A 22,769-nucleotide genomic window follows, 5' to 3' on the forward strand; every position below is an offset into this window, starting at 1 on the left:
GCTGCCTTTCTTGTTCCTGTAGGCATAAATAAAAAGGGCTGTGTTTTTCTATCTAAAAAAAAAATCTTAAAGCAGGAGTGTAGTGTACATATCCTAAAGTCAAAATAAACAATCTTTTCCTGAATTAAAAAATAAATGGTCATGGCAAGCCTTAATTTAATCATCTCAGGATACACTCCTGAATCCTATTGGTGGCATTATTGCTCATGGAAACTTATAAAATGCAAAGAAAAATACTGCAATTGCGGTGACGAAGAAGAATCACATACAGTGGGAGGAGCGCAAGGTGTTTATCCCCTCCCACAATGAGCCACGCCTCGGTTTGCACACTGCAGCCAGGGGTAGTTGGGTAAAAGTGGGACAACAGTCTCAGCTGAGAGCTTCAAACCTCACTCTCCACAGCAACCATCCACAGTGCTTTTATGGGGCACCACTGCCTTTTTTATGGGGGTAGTTGAAGGCTCTTATGTGGCTCAGAAATTGTTTTCTGGATTTTACATGTTACACACAATTTTGTGTCCTTTAACAAACATAAAAGTGTTAAAGCCTATAGTTTTCAGACAATTAAACAACTGAATTTTTAAAATATTATAAAGCCAAGAGCATTATAATACACACTTCAATGTGTTTTAAGAACACATCCAGACTCCTCTGCACAAGTATACAAATTCTTGCCAATGCCCCCTGGCCTGTGTGTTGTGGGTATCACAATTGAGAAAGGAAAAAATGCTCCTCGTTGTTTGTAGTAACAGGCCAAGCATTTGATGTTAGTTAAAGACTGTAAACAAGCAAAAAAGCACTAGTTACAGAACTTAACGACCATGATTAGCATGATTGCATTCAGGCAAAGCCAAACAAATCTCTGTTTTAAGAGAAAAGGGTGCATTTACATCATATTTGTGGCATAGTGGGCTTTTATCAGCAAATAATCAGGAGTCTGATGCATCATCTTTCACAGAGGAGGATCTAGCTGTGGTTGTGCACATATAAAGTGAAGGGATAAATCGGTGCTTATCATGATTTAATCACTACTACTTAAGATTACATTTAACTGATTAGCATAATTGCATTTTTTTAAATCACAAATGAAGTAAATATAAAGTACAGACAGAATTGATGTCCACTCTGACAGATGGATAAAATTGATTTAAAAATGGTTCCATTTATCATGTACAGATGGTAAAGTTTGATAAAAATAATGAATATAAATAAAAAAAACTTTTCAACTTTTCTCTGTTTTTTGAAAATTTAAAGCAGAAAGTGGTAATACTAGTTTTTGTTGTCACATACACGGGGGAACACATTTGGGTACTAGTTAGCACAAAGTGATGCTTACTATCTTGTGTTGGGAAATTACCACATACAGAAATATAAACACATTGATTGAAGTTAAAGCTACCCTTTAAGCTATCATGCAACATGAGGATTTCAAAAGTATCCTATTTCAGATGTCCTGTTGAGGTAAATTACCCCTTGCTGTTTTGTGGACTGAAAAGGGCCATTTCCAGTAAGACGAAAATGCTAATTCAGGTCAAAGACATGAGTACTACAAGCAGAGGGAAATCCTAGAAAGCCAATTTGCTTTTGTTTACCTAAAACTTCAAGCACAAGAAGGGAATAAATAGTTAGAGCCGGTTCGATCACGGCCAACACATGACAGTTTTGTAAAGTCTGCCTTTCTCATTCCTAAAGCCATAAAAAGAAAAGGCTGTATATTTTTTCCTAAGAAAAATGTTAAACCAGGAGTGTACATATCCTAAAATCAAAATAACTAATCTTTTCCTGAATTAAAAAAATAAATGTTTATGGCGAGTCTTAATTTAATCATCTCAGGATGCATTCCTGGATCTGGTAGGTGGCATTTTTGCATGTGGAAACTTATAAGCTATCAGGCAATATGAGTATTTCATGAGTATCTTATTTTAGATGTCCTGTTGAGGTAAATTACCCCTTGCTGTTTTGTGGACTGAAAAGGGCCATTTTCAGGATGACGAAAATGATAATTCAGGTCAAAGACATGACTACTGTAAGCAGAGGGAAATCCTAGAAAGCCAATTGCTTTGGTTTACTTAAAACTTCAAGTACAAGAAGGGAATAAATAGTAAGACCCGTTTCGATTGCGGCTGACACATCACAGTTTTTTGTTCCTGTAGCTATAAATAAAAATGACTGTGCTTTGTTTAGTTAAATATATAAAGAAATGAACAATAATGTGGTTTGTTACGGTCATACATAGAATTATGTGGTTCTCACTTTGTTTTTTAAACTGTTTACAAGACCAATGCAGGAGAGAAATTGCCATAGTTTTAAAAATAACATTCAAGGTCTAAAGTGAAAGTATTGCTTGTAAAATAATGGAAATCCAATAAATCCATTATTATTTACAAAACTTTAAATTCAAAATTTTGAAATGTTTTCATTATTTTGGTTTGTATTGTTGTGTGCATGGAATTTCAGAAAAACCATGTTTTATCTATGATTGTATAAATCTTTACTTTTTGGAAATTTCCACACTTAAAAATCACAGTAACCTGTGAAAAACTTTTTACATCAATTCTAACTTTTGTTTTAGACTTTCTTTTTCTTTGAACAGACGGCATATGCAAAAGTTGTTAGAAAGCACAAGAAGATGTACCGCTTAACATCTTTTCTAAACGCACACAGACATACCTGTAGAACAAGCACAACAAAAACAGGGGCACTGATTCAGAAATGAAGGAAAGAGACCAGGATTGTTGATGGAACTGTGCGTTTTGTTTTTTTCTGTTTTAACATGCTTGCGCCAAAATGTAACTTCTTCAGTCTGTTACTTGTTATAAAAAGACTTTAGTCTTTCAAACAATACAAATTCTGCAATATTTGTACTTAAACAATACCAGTTGTCGTACATATATACTTTTAAACATAGTCTATATCATTTAGAGTATGCCAAAATGTTAAGCCGTTTTGTGCTTGTTTGTGGCATTTTTTCAAATGAATTTTCCAAATGCCACAAATGTTCACCAGTTGCACCTTTTTTTAACCTCCTCAGAATCTTGAGTAAATCTCAGTGGAAGTGGACCCTAAAAAGACTGGGTCTTTTCATTAGTGTCAACATCCGTCTAGATTCTTATTCAATTGACAACCATTAGTGGGCCATTTTAAAGGCACACAGTGAGGGGTCCATTGGTGCTTAGCCCCTTTGTGACCTCGTCAATATGGTCAATTTTTAGCACATGAACCATGTACCCCTTGTCCTTTTTCATGTGAACCTGATTAGCTAGCTCATTAGTATTGTTATTTCAACCTTGGTGTCAAAGTTCTTACACCCAGATGGAGCCCATACCGGTGGTAATTGTTTTAATTCTAATTACTCCCAAAGTTGAGCTTCAGGCTCAACAAATTGAGCCTGTATCTCATGATTACTCTGCTTGTATCTACAGAACTACTAATTGCCTGAATGTTCCACTCTCAACCTCATGTTTGATCTTCTTTGTTAACTTAAAAGAAATGTCTGATGTTATTAAGCATTCAGTTCAAAGTTTGAACATGTTTTTACATTTTATTTGAATTACTTTATTCAATCACAAAAAAATCTTGTTTTTAATTGGGACCTAATCTGAAATATAAATCTAGACCTACTAACCCATGGCTTGATCATCAACAGATGTTTAAACAATGTGTACTGGGGAAATCTGAGACTCTACGCTCAGGTGAAATGACTTGGTGAATATCTGTTCTGAACTGTTTTGTAAATACTGTCTGTATGTATAGATTAATGTATGTCTCAAAGAAAAAAAACTATTTAGTGCCAAATATTTATAAGAATATTTTTGCTATAAAATCTTTATTTTCATAGTTTTGAAGTAATCTTTTGCATTTAGTTTTTTTCTTTAGTAACACTATTTGAATGCATTCAGATTGTTTTCCTTTTCATCTAGTCCAAAGATCAGGGTTTGGACTAAGACTGAGCATGTGATGGTTTAAGCTCTGCTAAGAAAATCCTGCAGATGAATAAAGTTTTGAGCTTTGAGGCAGAAAGAAAATATAATACAATTGGATTTCCTTTTAGAAAGGGTAACGCAGTATGTTTTTTACATACACTTTCTAGTTTTTTCTAAACATTATTTTTTTAATCATGGGATTCTAAGTGTTCACAAAGGTCAAAAGCTCTGATATTTCTTGTATTTAGCTGAAGCTGAATGTCTTTTTTTTCGACCATTATAAATATTTAAAGCTACCAGTTTGCAGAAAAGACTGAAACCTTCATAAAATTCTGACAGTCCTAGATTGCCAGAAAGAAAAATCTGCCATTTACTGCATCAGCTAGGCTCAATTTATTGGTCCTTTTAACCCAGTCCAATGTCTTTCACAACGAAATGACATGTTTGCTAATTGGGGATCTTTGATGTGTAAGAAATGTTTTCAACCTCTGAATATATTAGGAGAATCACGTGCCTTTATTAATATCTTAAAACGGTTTTAAACAAAAAGGAGAGTATAGATCTTTTCTTATCTTGTAAGGATTTTAGGATTACCTATACTTTGTTGTGGCAATCCTTTTTTATTCTTCTCTGTGTCCTTGTTGAAGAGAGAGTCATAACCTTCAATATTTTTGGACGAAATAATTGTCCACCAGTGTAGCACATCTGTTGATTAACAAAACCGTCTCTAAATCCCAAATGCTAATTTTGTTTATTCTAGCAGAGAGAAGAGGAGGATGTCTGAAAGTTTCCCATCATTGTCATCTTGCAACAATGGCCTGAGGGCCTCTCTGGACTAAAGCCAAGGTGAGATCCATAACCACGCTAAACTCTATTCGCACAACTCCATCACACAATGTGACAGAACTTGAAATCATGAATAGTCTTGATCGTTTGTGCATCTAACAAAAATGTATCTATATAATATATTGTAGTTTAATAAAAACTTCCTCAGAGCAACTATCTCATCTTTTTAAGTTATAGATTTATGTTTTAATTATATTTGTTTCTGAAATTTCATCATATGTTCCCATCAAAATGGACATCTCTATTGATTCACATTTTTACTGATTTACATCATTGACTAAAGATCATCACAAATCCTTTGTCCTCCTGTTGCTCCTTTAGCAATACCTGTACGTCTGGTATTTATGCATTATTTTTGCCACAAAGTGTTTCCCAGTCCATCAGAGCATATTTGATTGATAATCTGAAAAACAAAAAAAGGACACTTGGTTTTTGCTGTTTAAGACCAGACAGCAACTGCTTTGCTTCTATGTTCTCTTGTGTTTGAACATCTCTGCTTCTTGTTTGATGACTGTAGTAACGTATTTGCCAAGAAAACCTTTTTTTTTGGTCATCATTAAAGACCCACTCAAATAAAAAATTGTTTTTTTTAGTGTTTTTAACATTCTTGTAGCATTCTTCTTGTGGGTGAGCTTGTGAACAAAGGGAATGATGGGAAGGCTTACTCCTCGCCAACTGTCCAGCCCACAACTCTGTAGTGGATTTCTAAAGAACTCCAGCTGCTCTGTAGAAACTATATCCTAGAAAACTATGTAGTTTTTCCCCCCTTAAAAATGGCATAATCAAAATTAAAAGATCTCTGGGAATGCTTTTAAAATGGATCAAAAGATGATCTGAGTGGGACTCTAAGGCCAATCTCTTAAGATTAAGTGGTTTAACTATTTCTGTACAGAAAAAAAAATTAAGTCATATGTTGCCTAATAAAGACAAAATCCATGCTTCAGTTTAAGATGTTCATATTTGTCCAAATCAACCTGCACAAATTTCATGGTTTGACAGAGTTGAAGCTAAAACTCTATAATACAGTGGTGGACAAAATTGTTGGTACCCCTCAGTTAAAGAAACAAAGTCCAAAATACTCACTGAAATGACTTGAAACGTTCAAAAGTAACAATAAATTAAAATTTCTTGAAAATTAAAAATCAAAATCAGCCATTACTTTTGGGTTGCTGATCAACAGAATTATTTTGGTTATTATTATTGGTTTGGAATATATACATAATAGCCAACAAATGTTTTTAGAGGTTACCAATTGCTAATGCTTATAAATTGTCCCCAAAAAGGCTGGTTTTTGGGCACAAACACACACTGCAACACGTCAGTAGCCGCGGTTACATGCGCTAAATATCTTGATCGGATCAATGGTGGGATTATAATCCAACTGTGTACATGGGATCAGAAAAACTTTTCCCGATTAGAACAAACGTTCACATGGTCACACTTTCAGTCGGAATTAATCATTTGGGCATGCGCAGTAGTGTTGAAAATACCGGAAGAGGAAATGAGTCCCGTTGTAAACAAACTGAGTTGCCATATACATTTAGGCAGCAGCTCGGTAATATAGGAAATGATCTTCTAAACATGCTTTTATTAATGTTATAAATATTATGAAGCACCTCTTCGCTCATCATTTTAATTTTAATCCGTTTGGTCAGTGCTTTTTTTGTGGAAGAATGGAGCTGGAAGAAGCCAGTGTTAGGAGAGGCTAACACGCGCTAACAACATTAGCCTTGTTTGATGAACACAAAATCCATGCGGGAAATGCCGCAATCTGCATCTTGGCTGCATGTAAATATATGGGTATAACATCAGCCTTTATTTTGTAGGGACACGACTGGAAACACAAATCCAAGTGATTGTTTGAACGGTTTCTAAAGACTGAGCGGCATTTCTGCTTTGAAAAGCTCATACACCGCCCCAAAGCCGCTGTGTGAACTGGAGGCCCGAGCTCTGGTCGGACACACAGTTCTCCTGAGTCTGGCAGCCACTAACCCAGAGCGGCGGGACGGATCGCAGTCCGCAGTCTCACACGCATAACAAACGCGCACGTAACAAAGCATCCTCCCCTCCCCTCAAACACAAAGTTTGAAATCCGGCTGCTCTGCCCAGAGACACAGTTCGCTCGGTCCACCGGCACCCGAGCCCGGACCGCGCTGGGTCCAGACGTCACGGGGCACGAAGCGCTCCTCCCCCGCACCCTCCTTGTGAGGGGTGTAAGAAAGGGGAGAGGCGAAGAGCCAGCAGGGCGAGGGCGGCGCTTCCGCAGAGCAGCCGGTCGGTCTTGTTTGAGCTCCAAAGCTTTCTCTGGAGCGAAACACCGTCTATGCATGACGTTAAACCAGAGCAGTAGTGACACACAATCGGAATGAACCGTTTTACATGAACAACGATCAGATAAACAATCGGCATACGGCTTACATCTCCTGTAAGTTTTCTCGATCGGAAAGAAATTTTGATCCGAAGGAGTCTGATCGGGGCAGAGTATTATAGTATATTATAGTATAGTATACGGCGTGTTTACATGGCACATTTTTCTTCCAATCAGGCGTTCTTTCCGATTACTTTTGTCCATGTAGACGCAGCTATTGTCTTCATGTTGGTGCAGGGATGAGCAGGCACCTGTTCTGAGATGGGTGTGTATGTGTTGACTAAAATGCTCAATGACAATGGTCAATGGGCCTGGAGGGTTCCCCACTGGAGCCCATAGAAGGGGAGGGCCCAGAAGTATGTAGAGTGCAAGCCCTAGCTTAGACTCTGCCCCCACTACAAGGTCTAGTACAAGGCCCCACTTATCCAAAAGCCCCACTACCCCAAAATGAGGACCCTACCACTGCTGAGGAGTCTTCAGCATTCCCCCCTCATTATTGGACAAACCGCTGCCCTCCAGTAGGTGCCTACATGATACACCAGACAGATCACCAGCAGGCCCCTCAGGAAGTCCAGTGCAAAGTAGTGGCAATGACAAGCTTACTCTGAAGTCGGGCACAATCGAGAGGCAAAGGTCTCCAAAAGGGAACAAAAAAAAAAAAATCACAAAAACAATCATTAGCCAGTCGTGACCATGGTTTAGTCCCCCCTCTAGGGGCCCTCTTTTTCATTTTTTCAAGCGAGGGCAACCAAGCCCAGGGAGGCAAAACCCAAGGAGCACCTTTTACAAGATGTGTGTGTGTGTGAGGGTGTATCATGTATTGGCATAAGGGTTAATGTTCTAAAAGGTATAATTAAAATTTAGTAACAATTGACAACCAGCAGTCTGTGTATTCTGCCAAAGGCCCCCTGGCCTCTGCCTTTCCGCCTGCAACATTCAGAAATAACAGCCTGTGTTAAAGATTGATGAGTGTGATCAGCTTTCAGTAAATGGGGAGCCTGTTACTGGGTTGCACTCTGACACTTAAGAGCCATAACCTTGTAGTGATTCTAAAGTGGACAAACTTGAGTGGAACTTGTTTACATACTTATCAGTTTACCCAATCAAAAGAAAATCTGGTTTTATTTGGATTTTCATAAACGAATCCAAATAAAACTTGTTCAGATGGCACACTGGGCTAAAACTTAAATGTGAATTTATGATGAACTTTTATTTTAAGAATCACCAATGTCTAGATACTTAAATTGACAGTTACAAAGTTGAACCATTGATTTGAACACCAAAATAAATGTCCTCACCAAAGTTGACTTTTACTTTTCGCTGTCTATGTCTTGTCCTTTGCTCAGTTAAATTTCATTTTCAGCAAATATCACCGTTCACAGTTGAAGTGTTGTTAAACACTCTCAAGGTTCAGATTTCCAGTGCCATAAACTGTTTGCGTCCATCACAACGTTCTCCCATCTCCTTCTGCCTCCCCTTTTGACCCTCAAACCTGATATCACTTCTGGTTCAAGATGACAGCAGCTGTCAGCAAGGCCAGATTTCACTTCTGAACCTACCTACATAATATTTGGACGAAGCTCATTTCCTTAATATTCAGTGGTGTAATACTTGGCTCAACAAACCATTTTTTGGGGCTCCTGTCAATCAGGCAAATACTTGCAATAACTCCTCTGGACCCTTCTGTCATGTTTTTGCTTTTTAGATTATGGGAAATAAGTGGCCTGTGTCATAGCTTTCCAGAAGCTGTTTTTATTCAGACATTCTTGTTTATTGGTCTCTTAGGTCCATTTGTACTGAGATGCCATGCGAGGACAGAATACACTCCTCTAACTCATTGTTTCGTGCCTATTTTTAGTTTCTAGAGCTTTGTTATTATAGTCCTGGATGCTTCAAACAGGTCTCCTGTAAGTTTGGATGTTCTTTAATAGTAGTCATGGTAAGCACTGTCTAACCTCCTGAAACCACTGGGTGTGTCTCTATAATCAGAGCCCAGTTAACCCACATGATAACAGGAATGGTACACTGGCACATGCCCTCAGCTTTTAGAAGTTTGACCTCCCCACCTATCTCATTGTATATTTTCTCCTCATTATAGCGTGACTCAAATAGATGTGTCTGTGATTCTCTTTCTTTAAACCTTCCCTCTTTTGTTCTCAACCTTTTAACAGACATTTGTCAAGTGAATCCTTTTGTAATAGTGATGGGGTTTTTACAAATATATGGATTATTGCCAGCAGTGCAGTGTGGGTAAACATTTATCCAGCTGATCTAATTTTCCAGGAAAGGCTTACCTGCACTAAATTACCGTATAACTGGTCAATACCTATATACATTTTTTGAAGTCGGATAATGGAACCAGTTGGTAATAGTGTTCCACCAACTTTTTCTCTGCCTGCTCCTTGCATCCCTCTATTATTTGTGGGACTCTGGGATGTCTTTGGACAGCCTGCACCTGGGGTTTTGTCCTCTGATTGCCTTTGTTCTGCAGTAAGTCACTGCCTCTGTGTTGCTTATATGTCAGACAACCTCATTTTAGGAACTTGTTGGACCCCTTAGTATCCTCTACAAGTTAAGTTTGATGGCTTTGCACTTTAAAGGGAAGCTTGTGTTTTGTTCAACAATCGTTAGTCTTAGAGAAAAAAACAAATGCAAAATGGTTAAGTTTACCATGAAAATACAAGTTGTATGAGAAATGTAAAATACAATAAAAACATTTCTCTGTTCGATTTGCAGATTAGACATAAACAGTGGGATGCATTTTTAGTTTAGCCCAAATTTAAGAACACATTGCAACCAAATGTCTTTTGTTTTCTGCTGGTTGTAATATGTTTTGCATTATATGCAGTTATGTGTTAAGAGTATTCGGATAATACACATCAGCTGCAGGTTCCACCAGCTAAGGTTAACAGAAGGAAGCATGTTTTCCTGCAGCTCCTCAGGCGTCGACGGCCTTTTGTTGTCTCTGCATTTTTTTACCTTGCTAGACTGGTTGGCTCCAGTTAAGTCCTAGAGAGTCTGCTTTTGTGACACCTAATATATAAGCAATGACACAAACACCCACACCTATAATCGCCTTTGCTGAAGTCCGCTTTGCACTGTCAAAGTTGAATTTTCTCAATTTTTAGTAAATTATTTTTGCTTTTCTTCAGATTATGTGAATTGTTTTGGCATTTTTGAAACCCAGTGTTGTTCGACACTGTTTGTATTTTATAAGATTAAAACAATCAATTTGTGATCAGACCAACTAATTGTTTAATCTTATTATTCATTATAGTACAGATTTAATGGGGTTTATGTAAAAAGTAAATGGGAAGTAACCATTAAGGTTATAGCAGAGGTCTCAATTAATTTATTTTACAACAATTTTAATATTGTGCATGTTCTTGTTTTCAAAATAATCCTTGCGTTTTGAAAAAAATTAGATTGAAGTTGCCCCACCATGTAAACATTTGTTTATTTTAAAGCACCAGTGCAGATATCTTGAGAAAAATGTTTTGGATTTTTTGGCTGAGACTAGCTAAAAAAAACATTCCAGATAAAGTTTTATGTTTAAAATTATGTCTTGTTCTCTTGCTAAAAAAAGAAGAAGAAAAAAACTAGACAGCTGAAAAAACATTTGTTTGCTCTGATATTTCAGAGAAGTTTTGGATTTGGAATCCCCTCTTTTCATTTGAATCAACAATCTCCCTACCATCAGCCTTGCACTGATTTCCCACTCCCCATGATTAAGGTCCCAGGTCATGACTGAAGACCAAATGTCTGTTCTTACTGCACTAATGAGTTAGATGAGATGGCAGCTTGACTAGCTGTCAATTTAATATACTTGGTCTAAAATATGCCAATCATTCATGTACATATTGAGGTATCTTGCCCATCCTCTTTTCACTTACTGTAGCAATACTCTGAGAGATGCCGCAAAGGTATACTAGAGATTCGACTTCCAGTACTGTCATTGGTCTGCAGTATACTTTTGACTAATGTTTTTTTGTGGGTCAATTACACATTTAAGATAAACTAAAAGGAGACTGTGTAGTTCAGAAACCCTTTTTTTAAGCAAACATTCATGTTCATGTGATTGCTTACCTCTAAGAGCTCCCTAATACCAATAGTCAAGTGTGTGTCAATACTTGTGTATCACAGCATCTCAACTGCCAACATTTTTTATGACACATATGCCCTTAAGCTGCAGTAAGCTGATGACACCAGATACCAATAGCAAATGTTATCATTCACTAGTAGTCCTATGATGTCCACAAAGAATAATGCTTAGAGAGGAACCCAACACCAGTTGCCACTGTTCTCACTGACAATTACAAGTTACAATTAAAGCAACAATGGAGTATATACTTTATTTTAAGTGCTCAAAGGATACATTCCAAGTCTACCATTTTATAGAATGCTTATAAATATCCTATTTTTTAATAACTTTTAATAACGCTTATGATGTGATTGGAAGTTTAAATGGGGCAACTGGACAGAAAGATGATACCAAAACTTGGTTAATGCAGGACCACTAGTGTTAAGGCTGATAACAGGAACAGGTAGAGTGGAAACTGGAGGTGTGACAAAACCAGTTACTCATAGTAGCTTTATGCCATATTTCTTACCCTGGAACATCCACATTACAATACGCTAGTTGTAAAAATGTCAAACACATGCCTTCCTACTTGACATCTGATTGCCTAAAAGACTTCTAAACAAAAGCAAAATGGCATCAAAACTTAAGATAATATATATGTTATCACACACTCAGTACAAACCAAAAGTTTGGAAAGGGAAAACTTTGAAAGTGTCAGTAAAATAAAGAAAACTCTTTGAATGAGAAGGTGTGTCCAAACTTTTGGTCTGTACTGTGTGTGTGTGTGTGTGTGTGTGTGTGTGTGTGTGTATATTTATTTATTTATTTATTTCAAATCAACATCAGCTTTGTTCTTTGGCTCATCCTGAATACACATTCAGATGTGTGGGCAGAAGAAATCAACTTTGAAAGAAAACATCAATATAAATTTTGCACATCACCTGTTATTTTCACTAATATTTAGCATAATATTTTATATAGTGATGTGAGGTTTATGTCAAAGCATTACCCCAAGAGTCATGCTGCAGTCACAGGAAGTTGCACAGATAGTCTGTGTAACTTCCTGTAAATGGATGCCTTGTACAAACATTTCCCTGGTATCATTTGATGTAAAGATTTTAGAGTTCTCCCTTGCAGTCAGAGCCGCCATAAATTTGTTGTGCCTATTAGAAATATTGATCGACAGAACTGATTACACAAGACACCTGCTGCTCGTGGCTGTCACATAACAGCCCTTTCTAAATTGCAAAGGAAAACCTTTACAGGATTAAATCGCCACCCTGTCCCACACTCTGGTAACAGAAAAGGCACAACAGCCAAGCCGTCTGTGTTGGAGTCATTGAGACGTGCCTGGTACGTCCAGTATCTTATTTGTCTCAATGTACGCTGACCCATTATTACTGCTAAGTCAAGGGGATGGAGGCAACCAATTACAAAAGGCCCAGCAGGAAAGCCACAAACCAATCAGGTCTTAAATCTCCATGGTAACTCATGCTTGAAAGCCCCTGCAGAGCCAATAGGAGCACAGAGTGACACTGGGCTATTAGAGTTTAATGGCCTGTCTCTGTTATTAATAAAAACCGATAGCCTCTGCTATATAGTTGCTTGTCATTTTCAGTGGACAGCATAGTGCCACACCATAATGACATCCCGATGCCTTTTAAAGGGCAAAACACAAGGACGCATGCACATTTATGTTTGTGTATCGTTGTCCATCTATTCATTGCACAGGTCAACAATAGTATTAAAGCCACTTGTCAACATGTTTTACCCTTCAAAGTCTCCTTTGCCTCTATGGCCAATCACATTTGCTTTGAGTTCATCCATTTGAGCATAGCCACTGCCATTAGCCTAAAGTAGGTCATTTCAGAGTAGGAGGGAGCCAGATTCAAGTTTGCATGGTCACTACCTCTCTTTTTACATTAGCCTGCTTCTGCCAGGCTATGCAGTTCCTCTTTGAGCTGTTCTCCCCTCTTTCCTTATGCAACTGGGGAGCAACAAGCAGTGTGTGCCTTTTTTTTTCTTTTTTAAACCTGGGTTAGAGAATCCAAGAATGCATCACAACAAACTATACCCCAAACCTAGGAAACTGTTGTGCAGTTTGCTTGGATAAGATAGGTTTTATTCATTGTCACCGTATATTTTGAAAGACAAGTGTTAGTTTATTATGTATTAGATCTTATATATTTAAACTCAAGTCCATTAGTCCCTATCAGATTTTCAGAGGATGGTGGTGGATAATAAGACATTAAAGCACTTTGATCAATAATTTATTGTATTTCATAATGTGACATGAAATGCAGCCTGCAGTCACTTTCAGGGCAAGAGCAGGGAAAACTCTTATTTGATATAGTGCAACTCAAGAAAGCTTGAATCTGCATTAGTCAGATTCATACCTGTCCTCTATAGCCATCTTTTTTTTTTTTTAAATTCATTTTTTAGGTTTTGACCAATGTATCAAATGGAAATCACAAATCTCCTGGCAAGAGAAGTCTTGTTTGAATGGTTTTGAAGGCACATCCAGTACAGTTTTTGGACTGTTTCTGAAAAACCTTATTATAGGCAGTGGCATCAAAGTACACTTACATTTTCACAACAGGTTAAAAGTTGTTTGTCTTGAAAAACTGTTTTCTCTTGCAATTATGCCATTTACTTAAAAACAGAGACGTCATAGATTAACATTGCTTTCGACAATAAAACTCATCCCAAATCGGTACATCTGCATGTGTTTGGATTTTTTTATGACAGTATTGCTAGATTAAGGGAAAAATAGTTTTAATTAAAAACACCAGGAAATAATGTAAAACAGCTGAAATATATTGAACCAGTTTATTTATTTATTTATTTGTTTATTTATTTGGAGCCCCATTAGCTTCCACAAAGTGGTCGCTAGTCTTCCTGGGGTCCATACACAAAAAATACATACATTTTACCAATTTCACAAAAACCAAAACTGATTTCAGAAAATACAGTGACTAATTCATCATATTTACCTTAATAGCTTCACATGTTAAAGTCAAAACATTTGTTGTGGCTTTACAAACACTGAAGATTGCAGTCTGTTGTACCTTTGCAAACCAAGATTCTGAATCGCCATCAACAGGTAGGCCTAGTCGCTTGCTGCTTCCACCTAACCATGGCTGTTTATTACAGTGGGGGACGAAGGTTAGAATTCCTATAATCAGTGCGGTGCAACCATTTAAAGTTGGAATCTTTCTGTGATGAAAGTGCAAATTCACAGTTAAATCCCATGAGATTCTTGAATCTGCAAAGCACAGATCAGGCCATTTTCAAACTGCTTTCCTTGTTTACCATGTTCAACCCTCATCGTGCTGAAAACTTCCTATATTCTAGTATTATATTTGCAGTTCTATCATATACTAGTGGGATTTTATTTCAGTTTTAGTCAAATTTACAAATCCACACACGACTCCTGAGTTCTGTTTTTTTTTCTTTCTAATTTGTGTGCAGCAAGTGAATGCTTTTGGACCTTTTGCTCACCATTCCTGTTTTTAAACATGGTAACTTTTGTCAGAATCACTTATCAACTTATAATGTAATTGTTTTGATGGAATTTTATGCCTCAGCAATCAATAAGTCCTTTTAAGATTTGAATGAAATTTTGTTATCAAGCTGTAATTGAGGCTCAGCCAAAATGGAAAGTTGCTGAAATTGGGATTATATGCTTTGCTATGCTAAATACTGTGGTTCTTTGGTTTTAAAATATTGGTTGAAATAAAGAAACGCCCATTGCTTACTTCTTCCTAAAAGCTCTACTTTTATGATGGTGCATCTCATTTGCATTCAGTTTTACATATTTTTCCATAGTTTTACCCCAAAGTTGAAAATGTTAAACTTTTTGTGAGTCGTTTTTTTTTCCATTTCTGTCATTGAACTTCAAAATGGCCTTAAAAAATAACATATTTTAAAGAAAAACTGTGCCAATATATAATTTAATGTCTACTTAAGCGTGTTGTTACTGTTTGTAACTGAAGAAGTCACAACTTGTCAGAGACAGTAACACAGATATGTCTTGTCATTGTGAACCCACTTTGCCTTTATTCTGAGGCGCCTTCATGCAAAAAACAGTTCCTTCTTGGCGTGTGACGCTGTAGGCAAAGCGCTGTGCTCTCATTTCGATCTCTCAGGGGAGAACTGCACCATCTGAGAAAATGATTGAATCTCTATCTCTGCTCCATTTTCACTCATTTCTCTTGGAGTGGATCAACCTGTGCCCTACAGCACAGGTTTGCGTCTGCTACATGCAGATACCTATATGGGCATGTGCACAGTTTGCATAATTGCTTTTCACAGACTTTGTAACTTTCATAGTTTGAAGCACTGCGAAATATCTGACGGAACTTTGTCTTTTTGTGTATGTTTTTCAGACACTGATATGCATTGATCATGAGTGGAGTTGGTGAAAACTCATCTGACCCTGCCAGGGCAGAGTCAAGAAAACGCAAAGAATGTTCTGTTGACCTCATAGGTCCCAGGTAAGGCATCTTGTTAAGTACTGTAAATTTTAAGTTCCCATTAGCCTGCTGTTTAAGTACGATCGTCTGTACAAGACCCCCATTACTTCCTTGTAGGTGGAATAATGTAATATTCATACACCATCTTGGAGTATTTGTAAACCCAGTGAAGGAATGTTAAATAAAATATAATAAAAATGACTATTGTGCAGACAAACTGATGGATTTAGACGTAGCACTTGTCTTTTGTTGGCTCAAAAATGTAGGTCTATAAATAATTGATTCATTTCTCAATTGACTCATAAATGACAAAGAATGATTCTTGGCTCTCTAAAGTTGAGTCTGTCTTATTGCCCATTTATGTTCTTGTTTGAGTAGAAATGCAGATACAACTATGTCTGTTTATATCTTCAATGCTTGCTGTTGCTTCTCCTTAAATTGCATATCTTCTCCACTGTCTTTGTAGTCCCAAGCGGAGCAATGAGAAGCGCAATCGTGAGCATGAGAACAAGTACATCGAAGAGCTCGCCGAGCTGATCTTTGCCAACTTCAACGATATCGACAATTTCAATGTCAAGCCAGACAAATGTGCAATCCTGAAGGAAACTGTGAAACAAATCCGACAAATAAAAGAGCAAGGTATGAATGAATGCATTTGTCTAATGAGAAAAAAGTGATTTTATGTTGCAGGCTACTCTTTCTGAAGTCAAATTTTGAGATTTGGTGGTGTTTCTGTTAGCCTTTTCTGTCTTTTATTCACAATATCCATACATGTTAGTTGTGTGCTGTAAATGATGTTTTCAGATATCAGTTTGTGGCTGATTTTTAAGTATGCCATCATAACTTTGTGTCGGTTTGCGTCACTGCATAAATGTTGCCTTTTGATTATATTCATATTATAGTTTGGGATTAGTTCCACTTAGTCATTTATAGTGATGTCAAAAATGCAATGCGTTGTTCTCTCAGTCATGAATCAGAGCAATTTTTGTTAGTTGCCACGGTTTCCCAGGGTGGCTTATTTATTTAGAGGCAGCCTGAGAAAATAAAATAAAAGAAGGTGGCCCTCTAGAGGTGCATGAATCAGACAGGTGACGTCATCTGGTTTGTAGTGACTCATAGAGCCAAGTGTTATGTAAAAGTGAGTTGTGTGATGCAAAATTGCACTCTATCTCCAGCTGTACTGTATACTGTATACCCATCCTCTGCTATTGCTATCATATTCCATGTTCTCTTTCCCCTTATGCCTGACACTTCCCCTTCCCCCTCTCCATTTTCAGTCTTTAAATGCAACGCTTGTGCGGAGCAGTGAGAAGAGATGGTAAAATAGAAATAATGTTTTCTCCTCTATGCATCCATGGTTTTGCCAAGTATAGTTAAAACAAAGATGTCTTTCTTCAACATGTTAGTTATGAAAGGTTGCAGTGGCTGTGCATTTGATATTTCACCTATAAACACAGCAGCTCTGATGATCTCCTGCTGCCACAAACATCTGATTAAGGGCAGAACACCATGTAAGGCGGCTACACACCTGGACCAATGGGTGTCAAACAAAAGATTTAAAGATAAATAACAAAAATTATCAGGGCTTTTAGTGTCTTGTTTTGAAGCAATGGTGCCATTTTAAAACTAGATTATTGTTACACTTGTTAAGCATCAGAGTAGGAGCATTTGCATTAAAAATATGCGATTTAAAGTGAGAATTTTAACAGCAATATAAATACAAGAAAATAAATGTGTCAGTAAATACCAGTTGCTTAATGTTTCACAGCTGTTTTAATTGATCAATTGCTTTCTTCATCCCATGGCACGGTGCCACAGATTTACAGGCAGACAGAAAGCAGGTGAAGGCCACCATGACACTGGCTGATGGAACACTGATTTGTGGCAGATGTGCTGGTCTTCAGGGCACCTGCTGGGCTATGAGACTTCCCACTGATGCATGCAACATTAATGCTGCAAAAAATACATTTTTTTTCTGTGGGGTGTTGCACAATTTGTGCCAGCGTTCATGCATCCATATTCCTAATGATGAAAGGATTGTGCTCACATGCAACTTTTTTTTTCTCCATATGGACAGCCCTGCTTTTGGCCTGGTGTTCCCTTTAAATGTGTCCCCCTACCATCACCACCCCCCTCCAGAGCCCACTCTTTTTCTCATTATTGGCTCTAAAAGTAGGACAACCAAAGCTCTGAACATAAGGCCTCTCTGTTGTTATTAGCTCAATCACACGGACAAATGCATAGCTGAGTAATGTATGTGCAGAACCTTGTGGGTCCCAGTTTCATATTTAAATGTAGTCAGAATTCATTAATCCAGATCATTTTAGATTTGATATAAAATTTTATGTCTTCTTGTCCTTCATGCACATCTTCAAGATTTACTATTTTGCTACAGATTTATAGATTTTATCTACAATAATTTACTATGAAGGACATATGAGAAATGGTTATGTATTTTCAAAATGTAAACATTTATGTTTTCACATGTGGATGGTAGAAATTTGGTTGTAAGAGCAAACCAAGTTACTTGTTAGTCTATGTACTACTCACTTGTGTTGCAAACCTTTAAAAGAGGATCTTTAATTATTTACCAAATATTTTTGCATTAATATTGATAAGCTTTGGCTCCATCGCAATCTACCAAGATTAGTAATGCTTTGGAAGAGTACCTGTGACTCTACAGGCAGATTGAGATCAAGGACAACTGCTAATCCTTTCATATTGTAAACAAAAATAAAGCTGAATAAAGTTGTTTTTTTGTGTCAAAAGAAGTCTAAATATATGGATGAGTTCTAGACTAAACAGAAAAACATAATCGGAGTCCCTGATTTGGTTAAAAGTTTGACCTACTTTAACCTGGAGCACTTGTTCAATGGCCACGTGTTTTGTACTAAGAGCCCAAAAATGTGCACGGCTACGCATGAATGTAAGGGTGTATTCAGACTGGACACGTGGTTCGCTTAAAGTGAACCAGAGTTGATTTCCCCCGATAATCTGGAACAAATTTTCAGTCTTAATTGCACCCAAGCGGACCCTGGTCCGGGACCAGGAACCGCTCTCTGACCAATCTTCCAAAGGGGTCTTGGTTCGTTTCCAATCGGACTGGGCTTCAGTTCACTCTGAGTTTTCCTCAGTCTGAATTGGCTCCGTGCTCAGAACGGAACAACTGAACCAAAATGGCCACCGTAGCCAGTCGTCATGTGATGTGAACATATTAAGAAGGAAGGAACAAATGAGCCACGGACAAATATAAATTATTATTAAACAGTAAAAAAGGTCCAACTGTTTATTTGTTTGAACGTTTACTTCAACACAGCTGAAAACGCTTTTTACATGCTTCGCTGCATCTGGTTACGCGGCACGCGCCCGGTGCTGCTGTAACACCATCGTAAAAGCTACCTTGTAGTTACTGAACACAATTCTCGTAAAAGCAACATTATAACATCACAGCGATGAGACACAGCAACTCATTGAAATTTGGTCAGATGAATGCAGGCTCATCAAAACTACTTTTAACGTGATCTACATTGCTTCTCACTGTTTTCCCGACAATCTAAATGTCATAAACAGTTATGAGCGTACCTTCATAGCTGACGTCTCCTTGGCAACCGCCCAGCAGCATGACTTTGTCATACTAACGTAGCAGTAAAAAGTGTTGTACCTGACATTGATACAGACGTTTAAATGGGTCAGTCAAAGATAAATTGGTGAACTATCCCAACAAGGATCGCAAAGCACAGGACTTCCTTTATTTCTCTCTGGTTTTTGCTTCAACCTCTTAAATCCTGGCCAATGACAGAAGAGATCTTTAGTCATGTGGTTTTGTCCAAAACTTTGGTTCGAAACAGAAAAGTTTCCTTGACAGCAGTCTGAATACAGACCAAATGCATGGTTCAGGAGTCTGTCCAGACAAAATGATTTTTCCAGCCTGAATGAACCAAGAGTTTTGAACGCAGAAGCCTGAAATATACGTTCACCACGTTTACATAGACTCTTCATTGAAAGTGTCCGCTTGAATTCATGTTGTTGGGGGGTGGTGTGAATGTAGCTCACTTAAGTCTAGAGTTCTCATCTTTCTTAAGTTATTTAAAACAGCTGGTTCTGTTTAGTGGAAGACCTGTTTACACTTACTTTCACTTTCCATTATGTCGCTTTTTTTGCATATGACGGTGTAATCCATCCCGTGGCTGTCACCAGCCGGGCGGCCGTGTGCCTTTACACACTCATTTGCAACAACCTTTCACTCCTTGCTGGAGTCGGAGCAGTGGCCACATGTTTTTACAAAGGGACCAAATGTGTTTGTCTTGTTACCAGCTGGATTCTTGTTAAAATCTGTGTCGACAAGTGACCTCTTCAAAGCATGTGGGGCACTTTCAGGGGGTGGAATTAAAATGTGTTTGCTGCTTGCCTTCCTCTGTGACCACCCGTCTGTTGACCATTGACCGCTTTTATGAATATTTTTAATTGAATTCCTTGCTTAGGTTTTTAATTCATTCTACATTTTATGCTAACAGAAAAAGCTGCTGCAGCAAATGAAGAAGAAGTGCAAAAGGCGGACGTCTCATCAACAGGCCAAAGTGTAATCGACAAAGATGCCCTGGGACCAATGATGCTGGAGGTGGGTGGAAGACTCAGTTGTTTGTTGTCTTAGTGACTCATCCTTAAGGACAATGGAAGACGATACTGAACCCCTTTAGTTTTCACATAGTATGCCCTCTCCTCCTTAAATGCTTGTTTTTATGTAATGGAGTGTCATCCACTGAGAGCGATCACAGATGAGGCAACGGCAGTTATGCCTTACTGTAGTGGTTTGTTCAACAAGCTGCCAGCATCTTGTATTTGCCCCTGATTGGCTGTAAATTACCAAGCACAGCAATGGCCTTGTTGTGCTGCAGAGGGCTGCTGAAGTACTTTCATATAATGGGAAGGAAAGCAACAGCCTGACGGATGAATTAGTCCATTGAGGCTGTTCCCTCACCCATTCCTCCCTCTCTTTCACTCTCCCTTGTTTTTCCAGATCTTTTTTTTTTCCCTCCCCATCTTCTCTTCATTTGCCTCTAGATCTGTCCTGTCATGGAATATTTATAGCACTCTGGTCCAGCGTCACTGAATCGACATGTTAACTCATGGCTAAATATAGCCCAGTGCAGTCTGCAAGCTTTCCCATCTGTCGGCAGCCCCAAAACCCAGCAATAAGCCATTCACACCCGCTCCATTCTGGTCATGTCCACTCCTGAGAGCCTGGTCTGTGTAAAGCTTGGTCAAGGGAGAATGGCTGATTGCAGGAAATGCACCCACGCGCCTCATGAACCTTCTCCAAGGCCGTCTTCCGGCCACCCTCATGCACGTTGAAAGAAACTGTAAAGTCTGAGGGGAAGCATTAATGTGCTGTTGCTTTAGCGTGTTGGAAGCAGCTGTGTTCTCATGCATAATTGTTGTGACATACTGTTTTCATTAGTTGCAGAAATCTCCATATGGTTGTTTTTTTTCCATTAAAGCCCAGTTAACTGTGGTTTTAAAACAACAAGGCAAGATGATGCTGTTTTTCTGATTCAAGTGCAGCTATAAATTATCAAATAAGTCATAGAAAGCAAAAGCTCTCAGTGTTGAATAGTTTTTAAATAATAATAATAATAAAAAATAATTAACACTTTATTTATCTTACAATGGGGAAATTCTTCTCCGCATTTTGACCCAAACCCTGGGGGGCGGTGAGCTGCAGACTAGCCGCGCTCGGGGTCGACAGCTGGTTGGGGAGAGCGGGGATCGAGCCACCAACCCTTTGGTTGTTGAACGACCTGCTCCACCGTCTGAGCTAAACTGGTATTTGGTCTGTGCAAACAAACTATTCATATAATAGCACCACCAGTAAAACTTTTAAGGAATGGTTGTTCAAAGAAAATTTGTTGCCAAATAAAAATATGTGTCTCTATATAACATGCATATGTTATTGTTGCTGCCTTGTATTCATCGCGATTCTGCTGGTTTTGAAAGAAGCTCTGCCCGTGTTTAAGGTGCTACCAAAAAACTCAAAAGTTTGATCCTGTTTCTCTTCAGACACTTTTGTCCGTCTTCTCCAAACTGAGAAGCAACAGGTTGCATTGTTCGTTTTACTTGTTGTTGGTGATTTGACAGTCTTCAATAAATCATAACCATTGACTATATATGAGAACTGGACCAAGTGAGTGTGATGTCACCCATAGAAAATGACTTGCATCCAGCTCCAACCAAATGAAGCCCAGTGATGATTGGACAAATGATGTCCAATCGCCATTTGGTGATAAGGACATCACCATGTTGGAACTAGAAATTGTCAGTAAGCAGTGATTGTGTCAGAGTCAGAGTTTCTGTTGCAGCCACTCTCTCTGATCAGTAGTGAACACACTCCTATAGCGGGCTACACAAAATCTGTCAAATGTTTGACATGAGTCTGCTTACGGTTCTTTTATTGAGGCATGTGATTGGTCAATGTAGCTTAACTAACTTGCACTATAAAAAAGATCATATCAGCAAGAAGATAAAAAAAAACAATAGCAGAGCAAGAATGGTCATTCTGAGACATATGACTTAGTAATAACTGATTATTTCTCAACATAAGTCGATTGGATTTTGGCTTCTTGATGCCAGCAGGTACTTCCTGTTTGGAACGTGGAGGGGTGTCACTCAATCCTGTTCCCATATACAGTCAATGTTTACAACAGAAACATTAAATGTGTTTGCAAGAATGCATTTTTCTTCACATGGATCACTATAGAAAGCCAAAGTATCGCAAATCAGGGGTTTGGTAACATTTTAAGAACAAAAAATTGGAACAGCTAGCTGCCAAAACTCTTTCTTAGATGCTGCCACTTTTCAACCAAGTGAAAAACAACACAGCTACTTAATCCAAACTGTAGAAACTTCTTGAGACAGCCAGTGGGTCTATTCCTCTCTTTGCTTAAGGCTCATGGAGTTAGACCTCCCACTTGTGCACAACTGTAATTACCAAGCAAATGTTGCAGCTCAGTGCACAATGTGTTCAATAGCACAACAAAGAGCAGTTTAAAACCTTACAAGGATATGAATCCAAGGGAAAT

General features: G+C 38.1%; 1 protein-coding gene across 3 annotated transcripts in view; it reads left to right on the forward strand.

Annotated features, from left to right (window-relative positions):
• ncoa2 (nuclear receptor coactivator 2) overlaps nt 1–22,769 on the forward strand; it is a 65,867-nt gene that overhangs the window by 13,301 nt on the left and 29,797 nt on the right. For 2 of the 3 annotated variants that reach the window (XM_004081254.4, XM_011488889.3), the window contains exons 2-5: nt 4,684–4,769; nt 15,607–15,714; nt 16,160–16,332; nt 20,208–20,311. In XM_004081254.4, coding sequence (XP_004081302.2) covers nt 15,626–15,714; nt 16,160–16,332; nt 20,208–20,311 — 366 coding nt within the window. In that variant the 5' untranslated portion in view covers nt 4,684–4,769; nt 15,607–15,625. The remainder of the gene's footprint in view (nt 1–4,683; nt 4,770–15,606; nt 15,715–16,159; nt 16,333–20,207; nt 20,312–22,769) is intronic. The other variant, XM_023949911.1, reaches the window with a different exon arrangement.

The sequence above is a fragment of the Oryzias latipes genome, chromosome 20 (assembly GCF_002234675.1).
Source record: "Oryzias latipes chromosome 20, ASM223467v1".
In the NCBI taxonomy this organism is placed as follows: Eukaryota; Metazoa; Chordata; class Actinopteri; order Beloniformes; family Adrianichthyidae; genus Oryzias; species Oryzias latipes.